The sequence below is a fragment of the Trichogramma pretiosum genome, unplaced genomic scaffold (genome assembly GCF_000599845.2).
Source record: "Trichogramma pretiosum strain Unisexual culture from Peru unplaced genomic scaffold, Tpre_2.0 scaffold23, whole genome shotgun sequence".
In the NCBI taxonomy this organism is placed as follows: domain Eukaryota; kingdom Metazoa; phylum Arthropoda; class Insecta; order Hymenoptera; family Trichogrammatidae; genus Trichogramma; species Trichogramma pretiosum.
In genome coordinates, this window is record NW_019641629.1 from 136386 (window position 1) to 149941 (window position 13556).

General features: G+C 37.7%; 2 protein-coding genes across 2 annotated transcripts; both read left to right on the forward strand.

Moving 5' to 3' along the window:
- The first annotated feature begins 5339 nt into the window (after positions 1-5339).
- Positions 5340-13530, forward strand: LOC106654545 (gustatory receptor for sugar taste 43a-like). The gene is made up of 6 exons (XM_023459113.1): positions 5340-5495; positions 5571-5660; positions 5695-5847; positions 8206-8422; positions 12396-13307; positions 13380-13530. The coding sequence occupies exons 1-6, from the start codon at positions 5359-5361 to the stop codon at positions 13527-13529; spliced, it is 1659 nt and encodes a 552-aa protein (XP_023314881.1). The 5' UTR covers positions 5340-5358; the 3' UTR covers position 13530.
- On the forward strand, positions 8910-10224 carry LOC111693707 (zinc finger protein 236-like). Its single transcript, XM_023459131.1, has 3 exons — positions 8910-9121; positions 9198-9273; positions 9356-10224. Exons 1-3 carry the CDS (start codon positions 9084-9086, stop codon positions 10031-10033), a joined length of 792 nt encoding a protein of 263 aa, XP_023314899.1. The 5' UTR covers positions 8910-9083; the 3' UTR covers positions 10034-10224.
- Positions 13531-13556: the final 26 nt, after the last annotated feature.

A 13556-nucleotide genomic window follows, 5' to 3' on the forward strand; every position in this document is an offset into this window, starting at 1 on the left:
TCCTCAGCAGCATCCGCATGACGCCGATGCAGGCCCCGGCCGCGGCCAAGTGCAGCGGCGAGTCCAGCGTCTTTTCCGCGAGGACATTGGGATCGGCCTGGCCGAGCTCCCGGAATAACTCGACGATTTTTTCTAAGCCGCGCCTGCAGGCCACATGAAACTGCGACAATCCAGACTCGACGTCGATGTAATTCTCGTTGTAAATGTCGAACAATCGCTCGATTATGTAACGCCCTCGTTTGATGGCGCGATGCACCGGTGTGGTGCGATGCAGCACCAGCCTGACGCCGCTCTCGTCGAGCTCGGGCTCGTCTCTGTAGCCGCTTGCAGCTACGAACCTGATGATGGCTGCTCCTTTGTTTTTCCTCGAGCGCGCCAAGCCCTCGACGAACATCAAGGCTGCCGAGAGGAGAAGATCGATTTCTTCGGGCTGAAAGATTTCCCGGAGATTCGGATAATCGCCCTTCCAATTCCTGATCAAGAGATCAAGTTGATGGATGAATGCCCATAGATGCTCTTCGATCGACCAATCAACGACGTTTTGCCGTAAGCTCTTCAAGGGATTTGCTACCTGAAGAATTTTCAAAAAAACGATTTTTTTTTATTACATTTTTGAAAAGTATATGGGCTATTTCACAACAGGTATTGTAGGCCAAAAAAATGAAGTTGAAACGAATCATTTACTCTTCAAGAATACAATGAAAAATGAAAATCCTGAACACCACAGCCCCCTAGGTCCAACCCTCATGGATCTACAGGGGCTCAAAGTTGGATTTTCATGTTTTGAGGATATTCTGCTTGTTACTCTGTTTTTTTGGGGTGCTTGTGAAAAAATTTTTAAGCCATGTTTTTTCATATAAAATTTGATGTAAAATTCAAATCTGTACTCAAAAATGACATTCATAACCTCAAAACCCCTTAAAATTAAAAAAATAGTGTAAAAGATCATGAAAGTAAAAAAATAAACATGTTCGTATACCTCAAATTAGCCAATATTGTAATATGTTCATCGGTACGTCAAAATAAAACTTCTGATAAAGTTTGGTAACTGAGTCACCATTATAGACAATTTGGTAGCTTGTGAAGAGCCAAAATGTCTATAATGATGACTCAGTTACAAAACTCTATCAAAAGTTGTATTAGGGTGTATCGATGAACATACAATATTTGCCAATTTGAGGTATACGAACATGTTTATTTTTTTACTTTCATGGTCTTTTACACTATTTTTTCAATTTTAAGGGGTTTTGAAGTTATGAATGTCATTTTTGAGTACAGATTTGAATTCTACACCAACTTTTATATGAAAAAGCATGGTTTAGAAATTTTTTCATATGCACCCTAGAAAAGCAGAGTAACAAGCAGAATATCCTCAAGACATGAAAATCCAACTTTGAGCCCCTGTAGATCCATGAGGGTTGGATCTAGGGGGCTGTGCTCTTCAGGATTTTCATTTTTCATTGTGTTCTTGAAGAGTAAATAGTTAGTTTCAACTTCATTTTTGGGTCTGCAACACCTGTTGTGGAATAGCCTATTTATATATACAAAAGTATCTTATTAAAAATTCATAAAGATTGAAGATTGATGATTGAATCTAACTGTATTTTTAGTCGAATTTTACTTTTTCATTTAAGCGCGCACAAATGCTAAAAAAAACTTGAATCGCGTTTTTCTCTAAACAAGGTTTTTCAACGGCACGTTGACGAAATCTCGGAAGATAATGAACGAAATTTTTACCAGAACATTCTACGCTATTCATCCGTACGGATAGTACGACTATAGCTATTGCATGAATTGAGGCTTTTTCAAAATTTTGATTTTAAGTATTTTTATTTGCTAGAAATTCGTGAATAAACGCGCGTTTTTTTGTTGTTTTTGGAAAAATATCCGCCATTTTGTCAATTTTGCAAAAATCGAAAATCGCTCAATCCATACAATAGCTATAGTCGTGAAGAATGTCTGGTAAATATTTCGTAAGGATCGGTTCATTAGTTCCCGAGATTTCGTCAACGGCGCACATTCCTCTTTTTTTGTACCACTTCTTCGAGTACATTTTTCATTGCTAAAAACGTGCAAAAATGAATGAAAAAATTCTTTTTAATACATTTCGAGAGTAAATTTACTACGTGTAACACCTCTTCTATCAATATTTTTCGTACCAACGGCCCAAAATTGACTACTTCCCTGCCGCTGCGCAAAGCGGAAGGAGCCATTTTCGGGCCACTGTGTATGAAAAATAGTTATACAGGCCTAAACCGCGAAAAAAGAAAGCCCCAGAGCACGTGTTTATCGGCCTCGGCTTCGCTTCGGCGCTGGGACTTTTCTGTTTTTCGCGGCCTAGGGCAGTAATATACTATATAATATAAACAATTATAAAAAATTATATAATAACCTCTAGTTTTCGTCGTTCTGAAGGTAATAGATCCTTTGAAATTTCGACTTTTTCTTGATTGACGATGGTATCCGCTTGCTCGAAATCATGCTTGTCGGATTCTTTATTTTCATTTTGAATAATTTTGCTGGAGTCTTGTTCCGAGATGAACGTCATTTTTACGTACTCACGTACAGTTCACACAATTGTTTACAATTTTAAATATTTTGTATTAATTATACTTTTTTTTACTAACACTTTTAAATCTTGCTGTGTATGCACTATGCTTGTGTGGCGACGTGTTCGAACGTGTACAAACGAATTCACTAGAACTAGCATCCATGAAGAGAAAGGAAAAGAAAAGAAAAAAAAGTAAAAGTTAATCTGCAGTTGCGCAGCTGCGAGAGGACGGAAAAGCCAGAAACTCAAAATGCTCTTCGATACTTGATGATTCGAATTTCGAAATGAAATGCTATCGCGCGCATTAAGGTGGCTATTCAATAATCATAGCAATAGTGCAGCGAGGCGTATGTCTGTCTCTTTCTCGCATTAGGCAGGCAACCGCTCGCACTATTCGAAATCAATGATTTTACGCACATTTTTGTTTAATTACTCATTGGTTAGTTCGATAAGGGGTGATTTTTAACATACCGATCGAAAGGTATAGTGACTTGAAGCATAACATATTCGTTTTTGGTTAAGATCTGTCGCCGAATAAAAAAGTTATGGCGTAAAATGTATGAAATTATGGTGGACTCCCATAATAGCCCATGTTAAATTTGCTATTTTCAACGGCTTCGTTCTCAAAAATTAGTTCGATAACCCAGGCTGAAATGTCTACAGCATATGAAGGACACTTTAAATGACATTTCTGCAAAGTTTCATAGACATCTGTTGTCGACCCATTTTACTGACTAGCCACCTTAAGTTGGTTCAGACGAATTTTTCAATGTTTTTCTTTAAATAAAGTCAATAAAGCTATTTGATTTCACGGGAAAAATCATAGCAAATTAAGGTCAAAGATGTTTCTTGTTTTTTTTTTATTATTTATTTGCTCACTACCTGAAAAGCGCATTTTTGGATATTATTTCTTTGAAAAATGAAAATCCTAAATTTTTCAGCCAATGAACTCTTCATAAGAACATAATTTGTTTGAATTTGAATTTTTTGTAACATTGTACATTTTTGTACATTTCGTACGTGATTTTACAATTTTTAAGATCGAAACAAGTATAAAAACGTGTTTTCTGATGTAAAGTTTAATAAACTTTTTGAAAATTCATCGCATATTAATAATAGATAATTATTTTGAAAAATCAACAATTTAATATAAATAACGTGACTTTTTTGTTCTTATTTACTACTCTTTGCTATGCAGATTAATTTTACTGTCGCATTTCATACACTTTTAATAACGCATCGTACATTTTTAAGGAACTAAAAAGTTATTTTCAATGAAAATTTAATGATTGTTCATAACTAAAATGTTTAAATATTTTCAGTAAGTACTTAGTTTTAGGAGGTTGAATTGTCGCCAAATCATAATTTTTAATTTTTTCACATTCAATAAGAACGATATAAAAACAGATAAATCGGTAGCTTGTTTGTACACAATACGATCATGAACGATTTTGACGTAGCCCCCTTGGCGCACTGATCATGTTTATAATGAAAATAAATTAGTTTAAATGTTGTCTTTCCCGATGAAATAATACCAAAAGATAAATTTTACTCGTTCAGTTTAAAGAGACTGATTCGTCGTTTAATTTAGGCACCAAAATGGATAAAATTGAGAAGAAACCAGAGGAAATTGTTTCGAACGAAAAGCACATTTGTTCTACCACCAACAAGCCATCCATGAAGGACGCAAGGAACAAACTTGAGACAAGTACGAGAAAAAGTTATTAAATTGTAAATATATATTCATACTTGTATAGACGTTTTTCTAAGATTTCAATAAAAATTGTACCGAAATGATTGTGTGTTATCTGAAATTAAAGCTACCAACTGTCATTACGGCTTTGTTCACTATTGTGGTGGTGTTTAGTTTACTAAATAAAATTTCGTGAACTGTTAATTTATACTTCTCCTCGGTAATTTTTTTGCTACTCGGTTCTTGCAAAAATTCGTGCAACGATTGAAAGTCAGCTGAATGTTGTTTTAACGTATTGAAAGGAGCAAACTTTTAGTTGAATACAGGGTTCTTGATGAACTTCACATTAGTATTGAAAGAAATGCACTAGTGAAAAACTGAAAAAAAATTTCTATTGAGCTTGATCAGAAGTTGTATTTAGATATTTCACGAACATATTTCAATTTCAGTCCCATCAATGGAGACGAACAAATTCATTTTTTGACTTTTACTTTGGATCTTTAATGAATTTTGAAGTTATGAATATAATTTCATATAAAAAATTTGATTTCCTTAACAAATTGCACATAAAAAATGATGTTTCAACAATTTTTTGATCTTCACCTTTGGAAAGCAGAATAAAATTTGAAAATTCAAATTCAAACTATGAGCCGCTGTAGATCCACGAGGGAAGGACCTACAGGGCTAAAAATTTCAGGATTCTCATTTTTTAATTTAATCTCCCAGTACATACTTTGCTTCGAATTTCCTTTTCTTTTTACCATCACGGTTGACTCGATACAGCCCATATATATAGAAAAAAAAGCCTCACGCCTTTTCAGAGCTTCAGGCAAATATCATGAATAATTCGCGCCACCCGTTCGACGCCAGCTACAATAACAACGACTCGCGGGTCGAATTCATATCGTATGAAAATTGCGATTTAATTCCAGGTTGTGTGTGTGTATGTGTGTGTGCAGTGCACTGGGCAGGCGGGGGTGTGTGTATAATATTTGTTCAGGATTACAGAGGATCGTAACTGCGCACGCGAGAAAAATCGCTGCCCCAATCAAATATGTACTTTGCACTTGCGTGGACGGGGTAGTAGTGGCGATGTTTAGTCAAGATAGGCGTAATGACGGCTCGTCGCTTTACTGCTGTTCGATCGAATAGCGACGATTGTACGCATTCGGCAGCACGCGATCCCACGACGAACAACGAGTACTCGCAAATCGGACGATATGGATGCTTGGTCCATCAGTCCCAAAGATCGTGAGTCGAGTAATAATATATACGGCTCCTAAAAATTCGTAAAAAAAAAAACCGCAATACGATCGGATGTTTCAGTGAAGCCGATCGGCGTTGGGGCAGCCGATCAGCAAAAGCAGCAGCAGCTACAGCTACAGCAGCAACCCCTTGGACCCAAGAAATTGACGAGCGACGATCGTAAAAAGGGCCCCGACACGGGCAGTGGCGGCGACGGCGGCAACAAGTCCGACGTGTTCCACACGCTGGCGCCCGTCTACCACCTGAGCAAGATCTGCGGACTGCTGCCCGTCAAGTTCAAGGTCAACAAGGCCGGCAAGTACGAGGGTCGCCTCGACGTGGCCGAGGTGGTTTACGGGTGAGTCGGGGGGTAATAAATAATAATCAGGTCGGGTCGTAATATAACTAGCGGCAACTCTGGTTGCAGTATGCTGAGCGCAAATTTTTATGTAATAAAAGGCGAAAAGTGTCGGTTTGCGCACACTTTTTAGTGCGCATTAAGCGTTTTTGGACACTGGCGTGCGGTGAAATTTGGTGTGGAGTTGATTCTGTAACTTGGGGTTACTTTTATTTGCGACATTGATTTCTTAAAAATGACATAAGCTGGATTACTAAGGCTACTTGGTTTGCTTGCATAATTATTTAATAAACACATGAGTGGGTTCGATTGGGTTACTTAGGGTTACTTGGATTTGCATTTTTAATTATTTAAAATTTTCAAGAACTGTGATTCACCTTCGGTTTGTGCCATGATCCCTTTTTTTGCCACAAAACCACACTGAAAAAAAATAAACATACTGCGTCATGAAAAACGTGTTGTATGGCTCATGAAATACAAAAAATCTTGAAACAGGCTAAAATTCAGCCAGACATAGTACAAAAGTGACCGCGTATCTTTGCGGCAATGACTCGACAATGGGCCATCACAACTTTGTGTTCGCACTCCGAAGTTCTCACGTGTTCTAATCATCATATAGCAAAAAATGCATATGTGGGTGTGTGTATGTGTGTCAACAGTCAAAGTTTACGTTAACCTGTAAATCGATCTTGGACTCGTACGAATTTCTACTAGGCCGCGCATAGTCTGTTCGGTTGCAGTGACTGATGTTTTTATTTATCAGTGCTCGCGAGTTAGATGTAAAAATAAAAAGTAAACCAAGAAAAAAAAACAAAAAAAAAAACAAAAAATTTTTAGAATTGATCAAGGAACATTCTCAAATATTTTCAGAATTTTTTGAGGTGATTCTGGGAAATTTCTCTCGACAAATTATCCAGAAATCAGAAAATTGCGCTCCAAAATTTCTGAAAAAATTTGAGATTGTTCATCAACCAATTCTAAGACATTTTTTGTTCTATAAACTATTTTTCATAAATTCAATGGTTTTCGAGATGAAAATTCCCCGCAACAGTCTGAAAAAAATTCTCAAAGTTGATTTTTCGCCCAAATTTTTACGTTCTTTTTTGATTGAACATTAAATTTTGTATGAATCTATGTATAAGAAAAAACTTCTCAAGGCCGGAAAAAATCTATCGATTGCAAACGAACAATTTCCGTTAATTTTTAAGTAAAAGTCTCGTAGAGGATGTAGACGACTGCCGACCTGAGCCCCAGGTGCTCCGACAGCGATCGAAGACAACATATTCGTAATTTTCGAAGTAAAATGTTTCATCTCCTCGACTTTTATGCTTGATTCGTGCACGAGAACCTCGGAGTGCGGACACGAAGTTGGGATGGCCCATTGACGAGTCATTGCCACATAGATACGCGGTAACTATTGCACTGTGTCAGGCTTAATTTTAGCCTGTCTTAAGATTTTTTGTTTTTCTTGAGCCAAGCAACACATTTTTTATGACGCAGTATGGTTTTTTTTTTAGCGCATAACTGCATCCATTGACAAATACATAAACTTTCATACCAGCGCCAGAAAATTATTAAATATGGGTTTTTGTAAAGTTATTGTAAAAATTTAATGATTTTGTATCATCAGTGATGATATTATATCGTGATCATCACGAATGTTTAGTTTATTGGAATTGCTCAGCATTCTACAACTCGAGTTGCCACTTGTATAATTATCATTAGTACAACGTTAACTGAAACACGATATTATTTTAAGCTAACACAATCATTTTTTGTTCAGTAATGTTACTCGAAACACGATTTATAATATAATTGTCATCAGTACAATGTTAACTAAAATACGATATAATTATAAACAAACGCACTTACCGATACACAAGTAACACCGATTAAAATTAATAAAAAAATGATAATAAATAATAATAAAAAATTCATACGAATTACATAAAATTGCATTTTAATGCAAAACATAAAAAAATAATACGATGAAAATTATGTTTTATCTACCAAATGGATCATAAAAGAATTCCAGTCACATTTGACAGAATTCTTGCAATTGTGAAAAAAAAATTCATTGAAACTGCATAAAAGTGCATTTTTTTGCGACAAGAATCATATTTAAAAAATGCATTTAAAATGCATGAAAGTGCATAAAGGGTTGAGCAATCGAGATTATGAACGTCATCAGATCTTTGTCTAGCATCCTTTATCAAATTCCTAAATTTTCAAAAAGATCGATCCAGCAGTACTCATGGTACCGCGTCTACAAAAAACCCTTGCAAAATCACGGGAGTTCATGCAGAAATGACTTCGCTTCGCTCGGCATAATTATATAATTGTGTCGCGCTTTCGCAGAATCGTCCTGGTCGCGGCGTTGGCGGGTGCCCAGTGCTACGGCCTGTATCGGGACCTGCGCAACGGCTGGGAGAACAGCACCCGGCTGTCCTCGGAGACGGCCATCACCGTCACCTGCAGCGACGTCTTCGCCGTCATCTCGGCGGCCTTCGTCGCCATACTCGGCTCCGGCTATCGCTGGCATCATCTCCAGGACGCCCTCAACAAGATCGTCGACGTAATTCAATCCAAATTTGATTCTATGCAAAAAAAAATCCTTTGAAGTTCGAGGCTGATCAAGCTGTATACGTATTCGTTGAGATCCCTTGGGAGATAGGAAAATGCGGGAACAATGAAAATTTCTATGGGTATTTTGTTCGCGTTTTTTCGTACGTATCACCGCTCATCCCGAGTTTAACGTATTGGAACGAAACCATTCGAAACAATTTTCTCTGACTCTCTTTTGTAGCTTTGGCCTTTGGACATCCAATAAATCAAGAAAAATGATCATGAGCTTTGAAAAAATGATCTTAAAATAGTATGATTGCTGACGAATGTTAAGCTGTTAATATACAAATTTAATTACAAATCATTTGATAAAATTATCGAACTTGCGAGAAATTATCATAAAATATTTTGAAGAGTGCAGACCTGTGATCATTCCATTGTTTACCGTGTATGTGTTTTGCTGAGCATGCCATAGTGTTGTACTAGACCGAGAACTGTGCATGGAGCTGATCGAGCATAATCTGGACCTCTTCACATAGACACAGTTTTCCGAGATATAGCGAACGAAGAGCACGTCGATCTTCGTCATTTATTTTGTGTTCAGTTAGTTTGATATTCGTGAAATCATCGCGAGAAGATTACTTTATTTAACGTGGTTCCTAGAGAGAAAGATGGAGCCCAGTGATAAGTTTAATAATTGTGCCATCAGGTAATCTTCATTTCATGAAAATGAAATTGTAAAAAAAATCATAACAATAAACTTGATCTAATTGAGGTTATTTCAGAGTGAAAGAGGAGCCTAGTGATGAGTCGCCTGATCTCAAAAACTTCCCACTCTTACCATTCCCACCAGATAATTCGGTAAGTGTTGATAATTCTAAGAAACTGGTAGTTATTTTCCTTTTCATGGAAATAAAATATAATAGTACTGATTTTTCAACAGATTCAAACAATTAAAAAATGCGAAGAAAATCTTGGAAGTGAACTCGACGACGAAGTGGAAATAATTGTTGAATGTGAAGACGTCAAGCCCAGCATTCGTCCATTAACAGTTATGAAAATTGAAAATTGTTCTGAAGATCACTTGGCGGCTATTGAAAATGGTAACGAATATCTAACTCAAAACATAATTAAATCAGAAGCTTTGGATGCAGTAAAAAAAGAATCACTAGTGAACGACGTAAATCAGTTAAATATGAATTCCAACTGCAGAATCAGCGAGCCCAAGAAAAGAAGAGTAGTTATGAAAAATTTGAATCATAATCATCCTTGTGATAGGCGCGAAAAAACATTTTCAACAAAGAGAAAGCTCACAAACCACATCGATGTAGTGCATACTGGTATCAAACATAAATGTGACAAGTGCGGAAAAAAATTCACAACTACGCATAATCTCAAAGTTCACATAGAATCGATGCATAATGGTGTCACACATGCATGCGATACGTGCCGAAAGACATTCAAGCACAAGACCAGTCTCCGTACTCACATCGATACGACGCATAAGGGTATAAAGCATAAATGCAGTAAATGCAAAAAGACATTCACGACTGCGAAATACCTCAAATGCCACATAGAATCAATGCATAATGGTGTCACACCTACGCAGAGGCATATTTAGGTATAGGCTAAGTAGGCTATAGCCTAGGGCGGCAAATTTTGAGGGGCGGCAAGCTGAAGAGAAAGAAAGTAAACATGAAAATGTCATGTCAAAAACCCCAAAGTTGGGCAAATTTTTTAACCCGTTAACGCCCAAACGGACAGAATTTTCTTTTCTTATGTAATTTACAATTAAATCATCTATTGGAGCGAGCAAAATTCTCGAGTACCCATTTTCTATGTAAAATTGAATGTACTTTTTAAATATGAGTTTATAATTAACCTCGGATGAAAATTAAAAAAGTTATGAACAATTTACTGCGAAAAAAACGATTTTGAAAAAACTATAACTGAAATTTTTTTTACTAAAAAAACTTAAACTGTGACATGTAACATCCAAAACTGTGGAATAAGAACCTAAAGTTTGAAGTTCCGTAGGTGGGATTTGAAGAATCAAGATGGTAGGCACAAAAAAATACATTTTTCCAAAAAATTTACCAAAAAATGTTCCAAAAAATGTATTTTTTTGCTTGTAAACGATCTACTTTAGAAAAAAATTTTATTGAATATTCAAATTCCACCTACAGTACTTTAAACTTTAGGTTCTTAATCCGCAATTTTAGGTATTATTGGCCATAGTTTAAGTCTCTTTCATAAAAAAAATTTCAATCAAAGTATTTTTTCGCGATTCAAAATAGTGTTTTTTTGGTGAATCTTTTTGTGTGAATTCGGATTTTTTAGGGGCGGCTTCTCTCTCCTAGCCTACAGCGCCAAAATTGTAAATCCGCCCTTGCACCTACGTGTGAAATGTGCGGAAGGACATTCATTCACAGTCAGAGTCTGCAAGTCCACGTCGATTCGATGCATAATAAAGTCACTCATGCATGTAATTTATGCGGAAAGACATTCACACAAAAAGGACATCTCAATATGCACATTAATGCAGTGCACAATGATAAGAAACATAAATGCGACAAATGCGGAAAGAAATTCTCAGTAATGTATTATCTCAAGAAACACATCGATGTCGCGCACAATGATATCACACCTAAATGTGATACGTGTAGAAAGAAATTCACAAGAAAGCAATATCTCAAAGTTCACGTAGAATCGATGCATAATGGTGTCACACATGCATGCGATACGTGCGGAAAGAAATTCTCATTTAGAGTTAATCTCAGAAAGCACATCAATAGCATGCATCACTCACGTATTACTACTCCTCAAATTTAATCCGCAATTTCAGTAAACTTATTAAAACGTTTTCATTAATAATAATATTATGAGTTTCTCCAGTGTTCTTTTATTATGTAAAAACAATGTCCAAAAGATAAATAAATTTTTGCCGGAAAATGAAGCAAATTATTAATTTCAAAGCTCATGCAATATTGAACTTCTCAAGTTGATGTCAATTTTATAAGTCACTTTTCAGCATTTTTCGATCGACATGGATCCTGCAAGCTCTGAAAGCTTTTTGTTTATATTATACATTCACTATGTTGAAGACGAACAAAGACTCAGAGAAAAGTTTCGAACGGTTTCGTTGAGCACAATTTTTCGTCCTCGAGGATTTTCTGTGTTAGCCACAAATTTTAAGGACTTTTTATTATAGCATACATTTCGATCGATAATACAACAGTTTATATGGGCAAAATCGCGTCAACTGTCCCCCCCCCCTCTTTTTGTTTTGATTTTTCATATTTTATTCTGCTTTCCAAGAGTGAATATGAAAAAATGATTGTAACATGATATTTTATGTAAAATTTGAGGAGAAATTCAAATTTGATGTCAAAAATCATATTTATAAAGTCCAAGTACCTTAATTTCTAAATTTCAGCTTAAATGGCAAAAATAAACATGTTCGTATCCAGCGATATGACCAATATTGTAATATGTTCATCGATACACCAAAATACAACTTCGGATAAATTTTGGTAGTTGGCAGACAAACAGAATTCATTATTGACCTTCATACGTGTCAAAAAACTTGGTTTTTCTCTAGATTTCCTCTATTCTTGACTCATATCATGTTCAATAATGAATTCTGTTTGTCTTCCAACTACCAAAATTTATCCGAAGTTGTATTTTGGTGTATCGATGAACATATTACAATATTGGTCATATCGCTGGATATGAACATGTTTATTTTTGCCATTTAAGCTGAAATTTAGAAATTAAGGTACTTGGACTTTACGAATATGATTTTTGACATCAAATTTGAATACCTCATCAAATTTTACATAAAATATCATGTTTCAATCATTTTTTCATATTCACTCTTGGAAAGCAGAATAAAATATGAAAAATCAAATTACAACTCTGATCCAAGGGGGGGGGGGGACAGTTGATGCGATATAGTCCATATATATCATTAACTACGTCAGGTTGACGACAAACTTCTCGACGTCCCTACGTCCGAGCGTCTGCGCAGAGTCTCGATAATCGTGATCGTCGCCTCGCTCGTCTACATCGTCGTCATCTCCAGCCTCGACTTCGTGTCCTGGCGCGCCTCCTCGGCCGGCAAGAACAACGCCCACTTCGGCGACAAGGGCCCGATCAATTACGCGCCCATCTACTTCATGTACATCGTCGTCACGGTGTTCGAGGTGCAGTACGCCCTCGTACTCTTCAACGTCGGCGAGCGCTTCCTCAAGCTCAACAAGTCCGTGGCGAATCTCACCAAGAGCAACATGGCCCTGGAGCAGCTGTTTCGAAGATTCACCCATCGTCATCAGCAGCAGGAGCAATCGATGGCCTTCTTTTCCAACGAGATCGGCCACATCGGCAGATTTCGCCGGGCCAACAACAACAACAAGATCTCGGACTTTGGCCCGGGAGCCGGCATTGGCACCGAGGCACCCTCGAAAACCGCCGAACTGATCGGCCGTCTGATCGGCCTCCACGGCATCCTCTGCGACAGCGTCAAGAACATCAACAAGGCGTACGGCGGCGCCGTCGTGGTAGGCACCATCAGCTGCCTCATCCACCTCATCATCACGCCCTACTTCCTCTACAACGAGATATTCTCCGACAGCATCAGCAGCTGGTACGTCCTCACCATGCAGGTCTTCTGGACGTTCTTTCACGTCTGCCGGCTGCTGTTTCTCGTCCAGCCCTGTCACATGGTGTCCGTGGAGGCGCGCAAGACCGGCACCCTGGTGAGCCAGGCCCTGGCCAGCAACTGGCAGCCCGAGGCCAAGAAGCAGCTCGAGATATTCTCGCTGCAGCTGCTACAGAGGCCCGTGGAGTTCACGGCTTGCGGACTGTTCTTTCTGGATCGCGGTCTGGTGACTTCGGTGAGTGATATATACAAAATTATATAATCCTCGAGAGCAAAGATGTATATGATACGAGCGTGATTTTTTAAGATTGCCGGAGCGGTCACGACGTACCTCGTGATTCTCGTGCAGTTTCAGAACGCCGACGAGACCAAGGGAACGAAAAACATGCTCCAGAACGCCACCGAGCTACTCAAGAACGCCTCGAGCTTCAAAAATATTACCTTCAAAGTCAGATGAACTCGATCGATTCGAAAAAATAATCCT

What these genes read in the sequence shown, in the direction of transcription:
- LOC106654545 (XM_023459113.1), top strand. Translation starts at nt 5,359, where the DNA reads ATGACGGCTCGTCGCTTTACTGCTGTTCGATCGAATAGCGACGATTGT. An exon ending in GTCCATCAGTCCCAAAGATC is followed by an intron (nt 5,496 to 5,570) that starts GTGAGTCGAGTA and finishes CGGATGTTTCAG; the next exon opens with TGAAGCCGATCGGCGTTGGG. An exon ending in CCCTCAACAAGATCGTCGAC is followed by an intron (nt 8,423 to 12,395) that starts GTAATTCAATCC and finishes TAACTACGTCAG; the next exon opens with GTTGACGACAAACTTCTCGA.
- LOC111693707 (XM_023459131.1), top strand. Translation starts at nt 9,084, where the DNA reads ATGGAGCCCAGTGATAAGTTTAATAATTGTGCCATCAG. An exon ending in TTTAATAATTGTGCCATCAG is followed by an intron (nt 9,122 to 9,197) that starts GTAATCTTCATT and finishes AGGTTATTTCAG; the next exon opens with AGTGAAAGAGGAGCCTAGTG. An exon ending in CATTCCCACCAGATAATTCG is followed by an intron (nt 9,274 to 9,355) that starts GTAAGTGTTGAT and finishes ATTTTTCAACAG; the next exon opens with ATTCAAACAATTAAAAAATG.